Genomic DNA, 12,136 nt, shown 5'->3' with positions numbered 1-12,136 from the left:
ATTGTCTGATGTTACCAGGTGAATCTATGTACCCGCTAAATAATCTGGGTAGGTTGTATAGGAAAACCATCAGGAACAATGTGACTCAAGTTCCAGTATTACACACCACTATCTGATCCAGCAATCTATTTACCTCAACAATTGAAAGAGACGCTTATTATTCAGTTAATTCCATTTTGCTTTGTCTTTAAACTCATTTTGATGAAATGTAGCACTTACCATATCTAGACAATCATTTTTTATACATTGAGTTCAGTTGTTTGCACAGCAGAGAGGTAAAGGCATTTTTTGAAATGAAATTTAGTTTTGGTTCAAGATTAGATAGTAGCCAGGAAAGCAGAAAATTGGAAACCAATATAAGAAACCATTATGGTAAAATATTGCTTGAACATCATCACTATCATATTGGTTAACATCTAGCATCTATACTGTAATTCAGGACACCTCAGGATAATATTGATTAGAATATAAAAGAAGAGACCACCATAATATGCTATTGGTCACTGATAGATATACAGAGCTCAAAAGATGAATCTAAGTGTAAGTGTGATCATTTAGGAGTAAACCAACTCCCACTGAAGTCAATGGTAGTTTCTCCATTAACTTCAATTAGCGCTGGACCAGGCTCTTAAACAGATATAAATTATCTTGAATTTTCGAGGATTGTAATTTTTGACATTACCTGTTTAAAGATGCTGTCATGTCTTACCTTGACGTAAGACGAAGTGTCTGGTACTGTCTGAAACATCCTTATATGTTTAATAGCTATTTTAAAAGGTCCTAAAATTGACCTGAAAATAAGAAGAAAAAAAAAGTAAAAATGAAGACCAGCAAACAAACAATACCTTTGTTTTGAAAATTAAAACCAGTAATAAACATTTAAAATGTTATGATCAAGCATTTGAATGTTTCCTTTTTTAAAAGAAGGGGCATGGGACAACTTCTACCAGAACAAGGAAGTGTAAACTAATAACCAAGACTCAATATCTATCTTTTAACTATAGGCTTCACAGAAAAGAACCCTCTCCATTTTTGACTGGGGGGAGGGAGAGTTTGACGTTTGATTAAGTGAATTTCTTAATCAGCAATTAAAAGCTAGCAGAAATATCCATGTTTTCATGTTGAGACTAGTTAACCCTATTGACTTGAACCTAGGGGTTTCTCTTGGTTAAATGAATGAAATGCAGTTGTATTTCTATACTCATTAGAACCACTGTGGGTCATTAACGCGCCAATGGAAAGAAACCTTTCCCACGAATCATAGTTTGCCAGAAGTTGTATTGCAAAACAATAATGATAATTTTAAAAATAGAGAACGAAAATAAAATATATTTTGGCAACAAAAATTGTACGGGGTTGTCAGTTGCAATTCTCCCATTTGGGACGATGCTGTAACATTGTCAAATGTAGCTGAGCTTCAGAGCTTGCACCAAAGCAGAATGTCTCTCTCTCTCTCTGAAGTCTCAGGTTTGTGACATAATGATCGCATCACGAACAGGTTTTCTAAGGTCAGGACTGCACAATTCAGAGACTCACAATGGAAGGACCGTGAAATGTGATGGCTGGAGAAAGTCGAGTTTCCATTCAGGACAACAACAACAAACTTCAGTGATCAAATGAAATTTGCAATCAAATTAAAATCTCTCTCCGCACATCCATAACACCCGTTCCCTAGGTTAGAGGAAACTCTTTATTCCCTCCAAGCAGTGCTATAAAATGTCTACGAAACTGTAATAAATCCACCGTTAAAAGAAGCAAAAGCCCCCCTTTACTTCCCACTCGCACTGTTGCTAATTATGACGCTCGCGTTTTCTTGAGGGAACATTTATCAGAGGCAGATTTTTGCTCAGAATTCGGATTAAAAACCCATCGAGACCAAGGTTACACGGCAACATTCAACGTATGCAGGAGTCGTTTTGCTACAAATGGCTAATAAATCCCTTGGTGGGGCTGCTGAGGAAAGGCTGGCGGGCTCGAACTCCGGCGTTTATTGTGGGTGTGTTTACACGCACAACGGCGGCTAGAACGCCCAGCTGCGCTGGGTAGATCCCTGTTGTATTTACACAGAACGCATACAATAAATGCGGCCACCCGACTGACACGTAACCGGGCTTTTGCTCCACGCTGTGTGGAGCGGCAATGCTATCCGCCAAGGAAGGCCCCGCTACCTGCACCTCCAGCCCACAGTGAGCACCCCACGGTAATGAGCTAATCACGCAGCATCCAGCGTTTCATTCACCGGTCCGCGTTTGCAATGCCGGGAGAACACCCCTATAACCCCCACAGCCTTCTCGCGGTTGCACTGCTCGGAAACATCTGTTGATTGAAAAAAAAAAATCCCACTCTGGCAAATAAATTGTTCTGTATCCGCACGTGACCCCCTTTTTATTGATTTTTAAAGCATTTGTTACGTGGCCAGCTGGCAGAGAAGGGCAACTGATTACAGAATCGACAATGTGTTTCTGATAAGCACAATTTATTTGTCTCTCCTTCCTCCCTAATACACTCCAGTTTCTTTTGCTTCTGAACTTGCAACAAGGATGGGGGGGGGGGAACCTCCAAGTCTCTCATGAGGTGAGGGGACAAGGGAATGTTCCTTGGGCATTAAATTTGCTGGAGTCAGGGATTCATCATACTCAATTTCCCTCCCTCGTTTTATCCCTCCCTCTGAATCAGCCCCCGCATTTGCTCCCCGTGCATAATTAGGCATGTTTCAAATCAATAAACACATCTGCATATTCAGATTCAACCTTAAAAGGCAACTCTGGATTATTTCCCAATAGCTTCGCCCTGCCAGCATCATCCACAGCCTAAAAGGGTCTTTTGTGTTAACTGCTCTTGTTTAATTGTTTCCAAAGGACTCACCTTTTATACCCTTTCCTCTCAACCAGTGGAAGAGCAGTTTGTAAAGATCCAGGTTGAGACCAAAAATAAAATCCCCACCAGGTCTGTACTGTAACCCTGCTGCAGCAGTGTGGCAAAAGAGAGATTAAACCTGCTGGATCCAAAGCAGCACTGAAGTTAAATTTCCCTAGTACATCCAGACAGTCTGCATATCCTCAGGGGGCTTCTGTAATGCGCTCAGCTCCAGCCAGAGCTTTTCTTCTTCTTCTTCTCTCCTATCCCAGCCCCCTCCCCGCCGCGACTTTAAATTTGATTTCCGTTTTCCCCTTATCAATATTTCAGCCTCTGTCTTTGGTTAATCGTCCGAATGTGACATCCTCGCTTCTGTCACAGCCCCCCCCCCCCCCCGCCGGCCCCCGCAAAAGACCCTCCCTTGTCCTGCCAGCAACTTTAAGGAACTTTTAAAAAAAATTCCACGAGTTTAAAAGGAAAATATTGCTGAGGAGTCAAGCCAGAAAGGAACGCTGAGTGGAGCTCAAGGACTACCTTAAGCCCCCTTTTTAAGCAAGGAAGTTTCAAATCTCCGTTTTTAAATCATCGTGCCTTGGTTTTAAATAAATAAATAAACAAACCGAGCCTACCTTGCAAAACAGGTCCCCTATTTCCCACTGAAACGGATCTGAAAATACGACAAACCAAATTCACACACACACACACACACACACACAAAGGGGAATTGAACTAGCTGTTCCACGCACAGGATCAAGAATTTGAACACTTTGATTCTCTTTGCCAGTCAAAATCTCCACGATTTTCTGAGCTATTTACTGCAAACAGTCTATCAAGCAGCAAAACAAAAACAAAAGAAGGAGGGAAACCATATCTTCGAGGAACTCTGCAGAGCCAAATGGATCTGCTGGTGGAATGGTATGGAATCAGTAGATCATTTGCTCTGATCTGAGGTAGGAACACATATGAAGTTCAGTGAGACAGACACGCATTTTAATGTAACCCTTCTAGGGGTTAGCAAAAGTATTTGGAAAATCTCCTTCCCCACTCGGCTCCGTTTCTCCCTTTCCCAGCTTTACCCCAAATTCCAACATATTGAAACATTTTTCTCCTTAATAAGAGGAACATATAAAGTGAACGGGGTGAAAGGGCAGCCCAAGGAGCTGTGCCCGTAGCTCCGAGTACAATTTACTCTGGCAGACGAGGCGTTTAGCATTCCTGACCATTCCTAAGGAAAACAACCCTCCAGACTTGTACCAAGGCACCTACCAAGAGTCAATTTTTAATATAGCAATTCTTTGGATTTGTTATTAAGAGCCAGTTTCCTATGCAAAGTAAACGCCATGGATTTCAAGAGGAAGCTCTCACAAGATAACGGTGCTGGGAGGAACACGAAAGAGGTGACAGAAGCTACTTCCCAAACTGTTCGGAAGAAAAGCGACTCTTTCGGTCGGGTTTAAAAAGAAAGGCACCGGTATTTCAGTTATGTTACACGGATTTATGGAACCATGCAAAGGAGCAGAATTTAAGGGGAGGATGTTAGTCAGTGTCCTGATGATTGTGTGTGCAGACATCTCTCTTTCTCTCTCTCTCTCTCACACACACAAATAATTACAGAAACAAGAAAAGCAGTGATTAACTCAGACCCCATTTCAAAGCCATTATTTTTACACAACTGTTGTTCCCGCGTCTTCAACACGTTTGACATAAAACACACACACTGAAGAGAAACCCCACGGGCTAATATTTCTCTTCCTATGATGATGATGATGATGATTATTTGGCTAAGAAATTATCTAAATGTAGCTGAAGCTTCGATTTTCTCTTCCCATGTTTTTCTTTTCCGCAAATGTGTCCAACTCCTCAGCCCTACCCGAATGCAGACTCGAACCTGTCTAACATACACCCAATAAGGAGCAGTGAAATCATTTTAATGGCTAGAGCTAACAAAGGGTCAGGCTGCAAAGGGTTGGTGGGGGGGGGGGGCGTTGGTTGGGGAGAGATTCCCTAATACAGAGAGTTGTTCTTTCGTCCTTGTAATCAAACCCCGCAGTGAGTCCAGATACCCATGTGGCTAGCTGAAGTCGTCTCGGGAGCTTTACTAGTCCAGATGAAAATTGCTGGGAAATGGGAAACAGCTGCAGCCTCAGAAACAAAAAGAAAAGGAGGCCTTGTGGCACCCTGGAGACGAACACATTTGTGGGTCCCTAAGGTGCCAAGAGTCCTCCTGTTCTTTTTGCGGGTGCAGCCTAACACGGCCGCGCCTCAGAAACAAAAAGAAACCTCCCCCCTAAGCAGAGAAAGTTACAGAAGTTTTGTTTACACAAACAGCTCAACACGAGCGTGCCATTTCACGTGCTCACCCGCCAACTGTTGGTGACTTGCACGTAAACAACATTTCAACATTCATCACAGCCAGTGAGCCCTTAAAGATGCCTATGAAATCTCCATCTCTATCACACACACAGACCGCCTTTGTGGAGCTTGTTGCTGACTGTGTCCAACGGATTAAACAAGGTGCTAGCAACACAAGCAGCAAAAATCCGCACATAATTTGTATTAAAAAAAAAACCACAAAACAAAAAACCACCTCCAGACCAATGCTTGAGCCTCATAAGCCTGCTGGACAATTGCTAGACCGAACGGAACGGTGGAAAAGCCCAGAGTCCTGCAAAATGGGCTCTTTTCATGTTTTCTATTTATTAGCTACGTTAAGAGAAAACAGACTCGCTAGTCCCAAACGTAGGAAGAGTATTAAAAGAGGCATGTGTATAGTCCAGCAATTACAGCTGAACTTGATTAAAAACGTCACGAGGGCTGCACAGGCAGGAGTTACCTGATACACCAACCCTGGGGTTGCTTTAGGATGAATTATAACACAATTCATTTTATTTTAATAGGTCACTATAAGATTAACTGTTTAAGGATGGAGCTGGTGCTATAAAAGGTTACATCAAACCTGAAATAAGCAAGCCCTGCGTCCTGGATTTTAGAAGTCACCGTTTACTGTGTTTTAAAATTCCCCAACATGTTAATTAAAAATAAAAGGAATATGGAAAGTGAAAAGGAGCCCAGTACTGGCCAAATAACCCCCTCCCACTTCAGTTCTTCGGGTTTTTTTCCCTAAGAGGAAAACATGGTCACTGTTAACAGGACATCATCCTTTCTACACCTAAGAAGAAAACCAGTTCTCATTATTTTCAAGGTCTGAGTCCTAATCTTCAAGGCACTTAAAGAACAGCCTACGGTCAGGGTACCTAAAAGATCATCCAAAAGCTCCAGAATGAGGACGGTAATTGACAGCTCCTTTGTGGCAAAATAGAATTGTCCACCAAACAAGGGTAAAGTTTGTCTGAGCAGGAGAGAGAGTTTTCTTGGGGGCCAGTCCAAGACTAAAGTGAACTCCTCCAGGAACGAAGCACAATCCCACCTTCCACTGCAAAGTATACTCCTGCGACCTTGTTTTGCTACTAGAAGCAGGGCACAATGTAACCATCACTGCTATATTAAAAAAATTCTCACACAATTTTCCCCTAGGGGGAGCAAGGGAGAAAGAATGAACCTCATGGGAAGAGATGTTGGACTGGTTCCTCAGTGCACTTCTGGAAGATTCTTGGAGACTATAATGGGGAGATTTTGGGGAAAAGACTGTCTTTTTGTTCTGGATTTGCACAGCACTTAGTACAATGGAGTCTTGGTCCATAATTACGGCTCCTAAGTGCTACCTGCAATAAATAATAAAATGACAGTAACAAGAAGCAGAACTGGTCAAAACTCACAATTTCCATTCTGTGGAAAATTTCAGTTTTTTTTTTTGTTTCAACTGGTCTCCCAAGATAGGTGGCTGAAAAAATATTTCTCTCACAGTATTCATTATTTTTATTTTATATTATTATTAAGAAAAAATAATTAGTTATGCAGTTGAAATTTCATACATCCTCCAGATGCAGAATGGATCTGTTGGGGGGGGGGAGGGGACAGAAGGAGGCAAACAGGAATCCTTGCCTGTTTCTTGGGTTTAAGGTATTTAACTGAAGAGCAGAGCTTCTCAAATTATTCTTCATTAATAATATTTGTTCTGCAGCTAGTGTCTCTTTTATCTATTAATGAATCATTCATAAAACCATCCTGATTTCCTTCCTTTGTCTTCATTATTTGCAGAATAGTTTGCGGGAATGATTTGCAGGTGATAGAATATTGTCTTTCTGTTCATGAAGGCCAGTCATCAAGCCTGGAGTGGGACTTGTCACTTAGAAATAAATAATAAATAATACTATTTAGTTCTTTTGTATTATTATTAATTATGTATATAACAATACCTCCTAGAGGTCGCAGTCAAGATGAGGGCTAGGCATCATATAAATGCCCTGAATAGTTTATCATCTAAATAGACAAGTGGATGAAAGCACAGTAATAATAAGCACAGTAAGGTCAAGTGATTTTCCCCAAGGTCACGTAGCAGGTCAGTGGCAGAGATGGGAACAGAATCCATGTTACTTGACTTCCAGTCCATTGCCCGGTCTGCTGAGCAACACTACCTCTGATTTTCAGAGCTTGCTAATTTACAGTGATTTTAATCAACGGGCCTTGAAATATTTACAATGGAAGGTTAATGTCAACACACCTGATTTGTAGATGGGGAAACTAAGTCACACTGCTCAGACTTAACCAAGTTCAGACACTAGGTCAGCAGCAAAAGCAGGAGCAAAACCCAATCTTATGGCTCACTGCCCAGTTCCCCAGCCGTAAGTGCTTCCTAATACTTAAGACACTTACAATTATTTTTGGATGAGCCCCAACAATTGAACAGCTGAATCTTTTAAAATTAGAGTAGAAAAATTAAGAAACAGCTGATAATAAAGTTGCTGGTATTTATTTTTCAGATCCATAATCACTTGCAGACAAATTTAGGAAACTTTCGGGATTCATGATCATCTTCACAAATACACAGTGGTTGTCCTGGTGCTCCCGAATAGGACTTCAAGAATAATGAAACAAGCCCAACATAATTACTACTTATTACAGATCAATACACACATAAATATTTCTATTGGATGCCCAGGTAGCAGCACTATCCAAAAATACCTTCTTTCACTTCCAGCTTGCTTATCCCTTCTTTTTGGACGAGGATGTGATCCATGCATTTGTCACCTCCAGGCTAGATTATTGTAATTCCTGGTGTCTGAAGTTCAATGTGAAGCTGATGCACAGGTTCCAGCTCGCATAGAATGCAGTGAACCACCTTCTCTATGGTTTGGGCCTCCGTGAGCACATCATGTTTGTGTTCAAATCCCTTCACTGGCTCTAGGTCAGCTTCCAATGCCAGTTTAAGGCTTGCGTCTTAATTTTCAAAGCAATTCATGGTTTGAGCCCCAGCTCCTTGAATGATCTAGTTTGGATCTATGAACCCCCATCACAGCTGTCCTCCTCTGGGACAAGGCAGATCACTAAGCCCAGGACAAAGGGTGTTAGAGCTGGGGTAAAGCATCCTCGGTCCAGGGGAACAAACCTCTAGAAGTCATAAGGTGAAACTAGAGTCTGAGCATCTTCAGGAAATGCTGCAAAACCTTCAAAAAAAAAAAAAAGCCCTTCTATCATTAGAATGACACCCATTCTACCCAATAAACACCAACCAGCCACAGTCAATGAAGACAGAGGAAATTAATAAAATCTAAAAATCAAACCCCTCCTGCAAGCAGAGTTTTTACTCTGAGATGGGAGAAGTGCCAGAGACTCCATGAAGCCCACTAGGAACACTGGCTATTGCTTTTTCTTTATTGATTTTGCATGGCAGGCACTCAGGGTACTACAGTGATGCGTGGCAGTAAAAAATCCTAAAATGGATAGAACTAAGCCAGCTCCACTGAAGAGCAGCATAAATAGATGAAAAATGAGAAATGAGGTGAATTAAAAAACAACAACAAACAACCCGAACACCTGGAGAAGGCAGGAGTCTGCTTTGCCTCCAAGACGTTTGACATGGACGTTTCTTTCCCATCCTGCATCTCCATGGAGAAGGTTTCTTTTCAAATTAAATGAGCCATGAAATAAAAGGAAATTCAGAGCAATATTGTAAAAGAGTCCGATGTAGGGCTTTTCCTTTAAGAGTTATTATAACCCAGGCCTTCTCTATGCACAAATGCTGAATGGCTTTAACTGGTACAAATCCCTCTAATGTGGCCGCAGTTACATCAGTATAAAGGTGATTTATGCTGGGATAGCTATTCCCACATGAGAAGGAGAAAAAGCTATATTAGTATAAATCTTTATACTGTTATAACTGCACCCACCCTCGGGCTTGTACTGGTCTTACTAGTTAGAACGAGGGGCTTTCTTTAGACCAGAATAAAAGGTGGGCTTTTTAGTGTGTTAGTAAACATATTTTTTATCATCATCCTGGGACCACCTAGATGGCCTAACCAGGCCTGGGGCTGCACAAAGAGAGTAGAAGACTGCCCCAGCCCAAACGTGCTTACAATCTTCATCAACACAATATAACATGCTAGCGCAGACGGTAGACAGACCCGGCAGCCTGCGCTGAAGTCAGTGAGTGCTCAGCACTTTTTGAAAATCAGGCTGCTCATTTAAGAGCCTAAATATGGATTTAGGCAACTAAGTCAGGGCTCCTAATTTTGAAAATCTTGGCCCTAAATTGTACAGATAGAAATACGTAAACTGACAAGCTCCCTTCCCCGCCACATGCACAAAACCTTGTTGCAGAATTACAAGTTAATCCCCATTAAGTGCTCCTGTGTGTTGTGGGAACTGAAGTCGTGACACTGAGTCACACATCCTTGGGTATCAAGGGGGGGTCCGGTTGCTAACTCAACTTGTTGACTCTGCTCCAGTCGCTAGCTCTATTTCCTGGACTTATCTTGCTTAGCAGATTTCCCATCCTCTCTCTCTCCTGCAACCCATAAACACTTGAAATCTCCTGTAAGCCCAATCTAGACGGGCAGCTTGCTGTGAATGCAGGCTGCAGCATATAGCAGGAGATAAGGAGTAGGAGGCACATTGTCTTTTTTCAGCCTGTCCTGAGAATTCACTTTTCAAGCTGAAATTGTTTGCTCAAGGAAAAGGAAACGTGTGTTGGGGGGATCTGGAGAGGGGAGGAGAAAAGAGGAAGAAGGTTGTTTCAGAGACCAAACTGGGATATATGAAAAAAAGAATTAATGGAGATTGATGGAGGAAGTTTGATGAAGGTCCCGCTGCAACAAGCCCTTGTAAACTATGTGCTTCTGTTATCCTGTTAGGTCCCTACACGGTTGATCAGTTTCAAAGAGGAGGTGGCCTTTTCATAGCTGAACCCCAGTGTGAACATCTTTCTAAGAAATTAGGAGACAAATTCTGCCCTGAATTACAGTCCATAGCACCCCACTGAAGTCAAGGAGGTGTAAGTCAAGGCAGGATCTCAGGCCTGGTGTACACTAGAAAAGTTTTACTAGTATGCTATGCCAGTCAGTGAGTGTGATTTTTTTTACTGATATAGTTATACTGGCATAAGCCTTAGAGTGGAGGCAGTTATACCAGTATAAAGCTGATTTCACTTCCTGAACAAGAATAAGCTACCCTGGTGGATCTGGGAGTTAGGCACCTAAATGCATTTGAGTATCTACACCTTTTATACCAGTATAATTGTGTCCACACTAGGGATAGGAGGTGGTGGGAGGTTGTTGCCACTTTAACTATACTGGTACATGTAAAGCAGCAAAACTTTTTAATGTAGACAAAGCCTAACTCTAAGGCCACAATTCTGCTCCCACTGAAGTCAATGGCAAAGTTCCCATTGATTTCCACAGGAGCAGGATCACACCCAAAGCAAAGACATACAAGAACAACCCCCAGAATGCTTCTCTCTGGACCTTGCAAATTTCCTTTGATCTTTAATGAACCAAGATATTTTGGAGATATACAGACTACCATGGATCTGATAACAACCCAGGGCCTGAGGCAACTGTGGTCTAAAGCAATTGGAGATCTGTGGATGAAAAGTACTGTGCATTTTTATCAATTAACCTCCTGATGCTATTGAAGTCAACAGAACTTTTGCTATTGACCCCCTTGTGAAAAAGAGCTAGTTCCCAGTTTGTGCAATCAAGTTGATATTACAGAAATGCAATGTCTGGAGCATGTCCCTTGGTGGAGGTTGGAACCACGTAACATGGTCAAACTTTAGGGTCAAATCCTTCTTTCCATATACCTTCAAAACTCCAACTGGCTTTAATGGGAATGTACAGAATTGTCCGTATTTTGTATAGCATCTTTCATGCAAGCTGCAAGCAGTGCTTTTAGAGAGTGAATCAATCAAAAATAACAGATGGGGAGAAACTTAGAGGCAGAAGCCAGGAAGAGAAGAGTCATTGGGGTGGGGAGATATGGGAGGAGAAACAGCATGCATATATGTGGGAATGAGGAGCTTGAAAATGGGGAACACCTCTCTTATCATACTGTACAAGCAGTGCCTTGTTCTGGGAGGTGTTGCCTCATACATCAACATCAAAAAAACCTCTGGTTCTAGCCGACAAGTTAGAGGAAGGATGGACTTATGGTTGGGCTGCTAACCAAGCACTCCCCAGAGCTAGGTTCAATTCCCCTTCTTTAGGCGCTTCACTAACTTTATAAATCTGTCCCTTTGTGGAAGGGGCTTTATTATAAAATAGGGGAATATACACAAAGAATATTGTACCCCTTTAAGGACCAAACACAAATACCACAGGGCTTCCCTCAGCTGGAGTCCAAATAAAGACCTAGAGCCTAGTTCTCCCCCTTTCTGTCATCATTTACATCTGTACAATGCCACAGATTCAGAAAGGTGACGTAAGGACAAGGCAGCAGAGAATCGGAGCTGGTGACTCTTTAGGCAAAATCCCCAAGAGTCCTTATGATGTCAAGAGCAATTGGTGATGTTCTGAACGTGCTGAGCAACGCCCCCTCCCCCACCGCCCTCCCGCCAACAATCAGGCCCCTTTAAGGTGTCTCTAGTTAGAGTTCCAAAAATGGAGGCACCTAAAATCACTAGTCACTTGGGAAACTGTAGGCCCTTGTTTTCTCATTCTGGAAGCTTTGTCTTGGAGAAATGAGCAGTAAATGGAAGGGTTCAGTTGCCGGAGCATCACATCCAGCTGCCCAGGTGAGGCTCTGGAAAGCCCCCTATTCTGCAGCCCCCATGGTGGAGTGATTTCAGACCCCCCCCAGCCCCATTTCCTGCCTCTTGCCACCCCACTTTGATTTGAAGGACCCAGCCACCCGTGACCACCCAGGGAAATTGAGGCCAACCAAGCAC

The 12,136-nt window shown here is 42.4% G+C and overlaps 1 protein-coding gene across 3 annotated transcripts in view; it reads right to left on the bottom strand.

The window, feature by feature from the left end:
- The window catches only part of FLI1 (Fli-1 proto-oncogene, ETS transcription factor), a 119,686-nt gene extending 116,493 nt beyond the window's left edge, over positions 1-3,193 (bottom strand). The window contains exons 1-2 of one of the 3 annotated variants that reach the window (XM_084612024.1): positions 2,866-3,193; positions 683-791 (exon numbers count right to left, since the gene is read on the bottom strand). In XM_084612024.1, coding sequence (XP_084468150.1) covers positions 683-748 — 66 coding nt within the window. In that variant the 5' untranslated portion in view covers positions 749-791; positions 2,866-3,193. Of the gene's footprint in view, positions 1-682; positions 792-2,865 lie in introns of those variants that run through there. The other 2 variants (XM_084612026.1, XM_084612025.1) reach the window with 2 other exon arrangements.
- Between the last annotated feature and the right edge of the window lie 8,943 nt (positions 3,194-12,136).

The sequence above is a fragment of the Lepidochelys olivacea genome (assembly GCF_965140295.1).
Source record: "Lepidochelys olivacea isolate rLepOli2 genome assembly, chromosome: 22".
NCBI classification, from domain to species: Eukaryota; Metazoa; Chordata; order Testudines; family Cheloniidae; genus Lepidochelys; species Lepidochelys olivacea.
Note: the sequence above shows the minus strand (reverse complement) of the source record. Positions and strands in the feature narration are given on the sequence as shown.